At 37.6% G+C, this 6,910-nt stretch overlaps 1 protein-coding gene across 1 annotated transcript; it reads right to left on the reverse strand.

Annotated features, from left to right (window-relative positions):
• Positions 1-3,535: 3,535 nt before the first annotated feature.
• Positions 3,536-6,228, reverse strand: LOC131651893 (protein FAR1-RELATED SEQUENCE 5-like). The gene is made up of 2 exons (XM_058921618.1): positions 6,181-6,228; positions 3,536-6,094 (listed from the first exon to the last, which is right to left on the reverse strand). Exons 1-2 carry the CDS (start codon positions 6,226-6,228, stop codon positions 3,536-3,538), a joined length of 2,607 nt encoding a protein of 868 aa, XP_058777601.1.
• Between the last annotated feature and the right edge of the window lie 682 nt (positions 6,229-6,910).

Below are 6,910 nucleotides of genomic sequence, written 5' to 3' on the forward strand. Positions count from 1 at the left end.
TTTATGTTGAACTTTTGTGTTATATAACTACTGATATGGTTCAACCATTGTGTATGATGCAGAAACTAAGTTTCAGGATAGATATTCTGGAGATTTCTCACAACGACATGATGACCAAACTTGTGTTCAATCAAAAAGAGATACTAAAAAAAGTAGGTGGGGAAATGCGTAGCCCAAGGTTCAAAGACAAAGTTGTCCATGCTAGCTCTGGATATTCCCCTGATGCAGAAGATGATGGAAATGATCGGGGCAAAGAAAAGATGATGGACAGAGGGATGGAGAAGCTGAAGAACTTTGGTACAATAAACATATCTGACTACGACTCCGAGGAAAGAATGAATGCTAAAAAAAGAACAGTCTCCCATAACAACTACGTACGTACCGATACTGTTTGCAAACGGCAAAACACAAGCTATGGGAAACTTCCATACATTGATGCCGATTCAAACAGGGGTGGGAAAGAAGTTGCAGACAACACCAACAAGCCATTCAGTAGTGATTATAGCCGAAGGTTTAATGCAAAGGTGACATGCCTTCCACTCATATATTTGCATGGTTTTACGTTAATGTTGTTTAAACTTTAAACACTTGATTTACCATGTTATTCAAATTATTTGTTCTAATATTTATTTCAATAAACAAGGAGCTGATGACGACATCAACAACTCCCAAGGGTCGAAAGCTCTCATTCACACCATCACCAGGAGAGGGGTCGAGGCCTACAGGTAATGCTATTGGCAACTTGCAGAGAAAAGCTGCAACCACTCCCAGATCACTCGGTGTCAAACGACAATCTCCGGGCGGTAGAGCTAAAAAAGCTGTTGCTATTGGGAGGACTAATGCATTCAGAAACAGTACTGGTTTAATGGTCCCGAAGGTAATCAAAATTCATTAAGCAGTACTTATGAAAGAACAATGTTTATGTCGATTGTGTATGATATTCTTAACAAGTCCTATATTAAGCAGCATTTCAGATGCGCGGTTAAGACCTCCCCTGATATGAAACTGGATCAAACGGAAATCAGGGTGTGTGCGTATGTCTTCCAAGAAGACTTTGACTCATCGTACGTGGACATGAATTTTATTACCTTATTATGAAATCTCTTTAACAATGACTAACAACCGTTGTTGTATTTCAGTGATACAATATTCAGGGTTGGTAGGACAGCGTACACCAGAGCTGATTTTGAGTGTATGTGTCCAGGAATGTTGGTTTCAAGTGAGGTACATTTCTAACCTATACACATACCCATCATTTTACGTATTATGTTTGTTGGCTAACTGGTTACTGGTGTAAATGAATTCCAACCTTGGAACAGATTATACTGATGATGGCGTTGAAGGTGATGTGGTCACAACACCAAAACGTATGCAAAAATTTATGGTGCCTGCCTCCGTCGTTCGCGGTAATTACCATAAACTCCAAATTATTCATGATGCTTATTTTACATGAGTCTTTACTAATAAGTGATAATCACATGCTAATGTATTAAACTATCTGTTGGTTGTAGGAAGATGTTGTTAAAAATAATGGTCATGAGGAATTACACATGTTTTACAAAGATGACTGGGCTGTTCGTTTTGATCACCTGAGATTGGTAGAATGTTTCATTTAATTGTCTCTAATCGTTAGATGTTGTATGCACTGCCTCCTTTTTTACATAAGCCAATTAACGGATTTGTTCAAAAATTTGATATACGTTATAGATTTATGTCCCAGTAGAAGACCAGCGTGGACACTGGTACCTCATGGTCATTTCATTAGATGATCGCAAGATCTATCATTTGGACTCGCACCTGACCGAGGACGTGGTCGGAGAAAGAAGGTCCACCATCAGAAACATCGTGAGTATAAGTGAATTTTATAATCACATGTTTGAGAAAAGAAGCTATAATAAGCTATATCTTCTTAATTTATCAGGGAGCTGCGCTAAATAAGCTGGTGGAAACGGTGTATGAAAGTTCATTCTCACTCCACGTGATGACGGACTTTGAATACTGGGATATTGTGGAGGCAAGGGGGATCCCAAACTGTGGAACCAGGTATCAAATTTCTTCCAATCGACAATCACTTTCCATATACAATTGGTCAAACTGAACCCGTTGTGTTGTATTGGCAGTGACAGCTCTGCACTATGGGTGGTAGAGTGGATGAACATGCAGAACAACTTCACAAGCAACACTCTTGGTGTGGTATGATTATATGGCAATTCTGATGTGTTGTGTTTACAATAAATTATCACCATTTAACCCCAAAAATAATCTTTGTTAACTATTTCACATTTCACTTCCAGATGAATGAGATTGTCACAAGGATGGCCGTAACTATGCGTTTGCTTATGGGAAACCATAACGACTGCAACAACGAGCTCATTCGGAAGTCGAAGGAATACTGGAAAGTTATGACAACCGCGACTTAGACAATGAGAATGTGCGGTGGCCATTTGTTTGGATATTTGGATGGCTGCGTGGACCATGTTTTGTTGATTGAAACTACTACTATGATTGTCTGTAATATATTTTTAGGATAATTTGCTTGCTGCTTTATGCAGTTTTGTGTAATTTGGACCGCCCTTTGCTGCTTTCTGTTGCTTACATTGTTATGTGCTAGTTGTTGTGTCCTTGGGTGTGGATATATTGATGATGGCAAATAACAACAACGCATTATGTGAAGTAATTGGCAGTGGATTGAACTGTAGGCTGCAGCGAATGCTGTTGAAGGAGCGGTTTGAATGGTTGCACCTAAGGCTTCTGTGCTTGCACCAAAGCATTTGATTAGAGGAAAGTGATGATATAATAGTAGCTGCCACTGAAACTATGTTGATGCACCTGATATTGGAAAATAGAAATGTAACATGAAGAATATTTAAATTATGTTGATGCACCTTTAATTGTTATGTTCCATTGAATTGAAAAATTATGCTATTTATTTTTGCATTTTCATATTGCACCAAAGGTACCAAAGTTTTGAAATAGTACAGGTAAGCAATCCTATTTATTTGTACTGCTTTAGAAATTTTGGTGCTGTTCTATTTTAATTTAATTTGGCTGGTTTCATAATCAAAATTGTGCATTGTATTTTTATCACAAATAATACAGTATGAATTTACTCTATCTAAGTAATATTTAGAACATTGTTGATTAATTTATGAAATATATTATGTTGAATTAGGGAAATTACAATACAACAATAGATGAATTTCAATGTGCTTTAGGATAAAATTACAGCAATTCACTTCTTCAGTTACATCAACTTCCAGCCTTGGATATATTAAAACTAACAAGACACAATGTCTGTTACAATAAGCATACCAAATGCCTATTACAAAACAAATCCCACATTTGCAACACAGCACCCAAAATTACAAAATCAGTATAACTGCCAATTATATTATCCAATACAATAAACTACGAATACCACCTCTTACTTCACCACATTCCCATTCTTAACCCATTCTTAACAGAAACAGACACCTTCCTTGCCAAACAAGCAGCATAACATCATTTTGGCATTGCTTCATCACTTCACTGAATTTCAAACTGAAAATCCATAGTCATTACTTAACCTTACAGATGCTGATTGTAAAGAACTATCTGCAGGAGGCTCTCCATCTGCTCCAAGAGTAGGGCAGCATCTTCTGTTGTGACCAGCTGCACCGCATATCCCACACGTCTGTGTCCGCCTGGGTCTCTCTAATGTACCAACAGTACCTGGTCCACAACCCTTGCTTCTTGAACATGAAGGGTTAAGTATATTCACCAACTCCTCTTCAACATGTATGTTATCTGGAACATCTTCATTGTTGTACTTCGATTTAAGCCTACAAAGTTCATTAGTCAGATATTCTAAATATTTTTTGTAATCATCAACATCCATATATGACAAGTCAGCGACCTCCTTACTAAGATTCACCAAAGTAGCGTGTCTAGCAACCAAATGTGAATCCCAGTAGTGGGAACCATCTTCATAACTTCCACTAATAGACTCCTTCGCATATAATGACCAACGATTCAGCACAAGATTCTCAGGAAATTCTACAATATTAAGATAAACCATCACAGCAACAATGTGCTCACAAGGAATCCCAATGGATTCCATTCTAAGACACGAGCATCTGAAATCGTTATTCGATGAACAGTGGGAAACACGCCATCCATGCCCTTCGTCTCTGTATTTTGTCACCGCATAAATGGTAACTGATGCCATATCTTGAATATCTAATACAGATGTTAAGGTTACCTTTTTCATAACAGATCGTACCATTTCAAATATCTCTTTTGTCCAGTGCTTTGATGTTGACCTCTCAAGCGCCCTAAGATTGGTATGCAACACTGCCTGTCCATATTGGGATTCAAAATCAGCTTGAACCTCTCTAAATCGAAAATATGCCACACACCTATGGAACTGCTTAACAAAATCAGTCATATTCATCCTCGAGTGTACAAACTGTCCCATATGACTATGAAATGCTTCGCACCGCGATGTCGTTCTTATTCCTGCAAAGAAATTTCCCCTAATATGAGCTGTTGCCCACATCTTCCTTTTCTGGTACAATTCATTGATCCAATTATTATCTTCTAACCCAAACCTATCTAACATTTCATTCCACAGACTCTCAAATTTCCAAACATCGTGATCACCAAGCATTAATTTTTTGAAAACAGGGATGAAATTGGGATTGCTAATGTTGGAAATTGCATTTCGTAGGAGATGCCATGCACATAACCTGTGGTAACTGTTGGGAAAGACTTTCCTGATTGCATTTCTCATAGCAACATCACCGTCCGTTATTACAGATAAAGGTGTCTTACCTTTCATTGCAACCAAAAACTGCTCCAGCAACCATACATATGTCCCTTCAACCTCATTTGAAACTATGGCAGTAGCAAATATAATCGTCTGGTTATGGTGATTAACACCAGAAAAAACAACAAATGGGCACCTGTACTTATTTTTCTTGTAGGTAGCATCAAAAGCAAGCACATCACCAAACAGTTCATAATTCTTTTGACTCTCACCGTCGCTCCAAAATAGGTTTTGCAACGTTCCATCCGCACCCACCGTGTGTGCAACAAGCATCAATGGATCTATTACACGAAGATCAATAAGATACCTGACAGCACCTTTAGCATCAGAAGACATCTCTTTCCTTTGTCTTGCAATTTGATTATGTACATCCTTCTTCAAAAATCCTACCTTATCATACCCCCCGGTAGCATTAGCGAATGAACCAATCATTTGAGTTACTTTGATTCCGGCATTCCCAAAATTCTTAATTTGCATCTTATCTGACTTACTAAGCTTCCTATTACCTGCCAACAGCCTGCAGTGCTTCTCCTTTAACATTGCATGATTGTGCTCAAAGGTAAAAACTGTGACATACCAACGGTGTGAAATTATATCAATATGAACCCGAAATTTTGCTTCACATCCACACCGGGTTTCGTGCCTCAGACCACGTTTGCGATTATCTACTTTGTTTTGCCTAAATCCTGCAAGGTTACAAAGAAATGTTTGTTGAGTAACATCTCCACTCTTTTTTTTAATAACTTGACCTTTACGGACTGCAAAACCGTTCATCTTTGCAAACCAACAGTACCATGTGTAAGCTATTTCCAGACTTCCAAATTGCAGCTTCGAAACATCATCACATTGCAAGTTAAACATGTCCATATTTGCAATGTCGTCAAACTCGTCAACAACAAATGATTCGTCTGGAAGTTGATCTGAAGATATCGATTCATTCAATCTGTCCGAACCCCATTCCGATCCTTCCCCAGAAATTCCACCGCCGTTTGAATCTGTATTCCAATATTCGTGTCCACTAACATAACCGGAACCTATCTCGTCATCATAATCATCACCATCTAATTCGCCATCATCATCTCCATCTTCATCATCGTATTCACATCCGTAAAATTCATTATCTTCTTCCGCATCTTCATCATAGTATTCAACTTCTTCAAACTCAGAATCTTCATCAACAACTCTGTTGTCATATTCAACATTATCCAAGCATCCATCACTAACAAAATCCAGTTCACCGTCATCGTTAACACGACCATTCTCATGAAAAATCCCATCGTGTGCTTCCTAAAAAAATATAAATAACTAAATAGTAAATCAACCATCAATTAGGGTTACAACCACAAGATAAGATTGTTTGAAAATTGACTTACAGAGTTAACTTGCATTACTCCATGGCCAATAACGTCACCACCATCCATCTTTAACTCAATATCTGTTACTTTTACTAAGCACAAAAACTTGCTTCAGACACAAATCGTTAATGGAAGAGGATCGAAAATGGAAGAAATGAAGAAGAAATCAGAAGGGAGCGCAAAAGAAGAAATCAGAAGGGAGCGCAAAAAGAAGAAATCAGAAGGGAGCACAAAAAAAATGAAGAAGAAAATGGTTTCAGAAAAATAAAACGCAGAAGAGTAATGGCTGCAGAAAAAGAAATGAAGAAGGACAATGGAAGAAAGACACAGTGGAAGAAGGACGGTGAAGAAAGGTGTGTTGTACGTTTGCAAAAGGTGTAAGGGATGGTGGTGATATGGTGTGTGTTAGTGAAGTGAGTGACCATTAGGGACAGCTAATCTAACGGCTCTTGTTCATTTGAAAAAAAAAAAAAAGGAAAAAATGGTCTCTCACGGTGAGAGACCTATCCACCTTGCGCACCTTAGACGGCGCCATATAAAACATTTATTGTTACAAATTTATATAAATGACAAATATACAAATAAGTGTTGTTTAATGTTATTTTACACAAAATGAAGAATCTCGTAAAATTTAGTTTGTTATGAAATTGTAAATTTTTTTAACGATATTTTGATTGTTTAATATTTTGTTACAGTAAACCTTCTTTTCTTTTTTGATTTTTGACAATGATTACAATTTTTTTGTTGT

The sequence above is a fragment of the Vicia villosa genome, linkage group LG1 (genome assembly GCF_029867415.1).
Source record: "Vicia villosa cultivar HV-30 ecotype Madison, WI linkage group LG1, Vvil1.0, whole genome shotgun sequence".
In the NCBI taxonomy this organism is placed as follows: domain Eukaryota; kingdom Viridiplantae; phylum Streptophyta; class Magnoliopsida; order Fabales; family Fabaceae; genus Vicia; species Vicia villosa.

Coding starts and splice junctions, on each gene's coding strand:
- LOC131651893 (XM_058921618.1), bottom strand. CDS start 6,228: ATGGATGGTGGTGACGTTATTGGCCATGGAGTAATGCAAGTTAACTCT. Junction 6,095..6,180: donor GAGTAATGCAAGTTAACTCT/GTAAGTCAATTT, acceptor ATATTTTTTTAG/GAAGCACACGATGGGATTTT.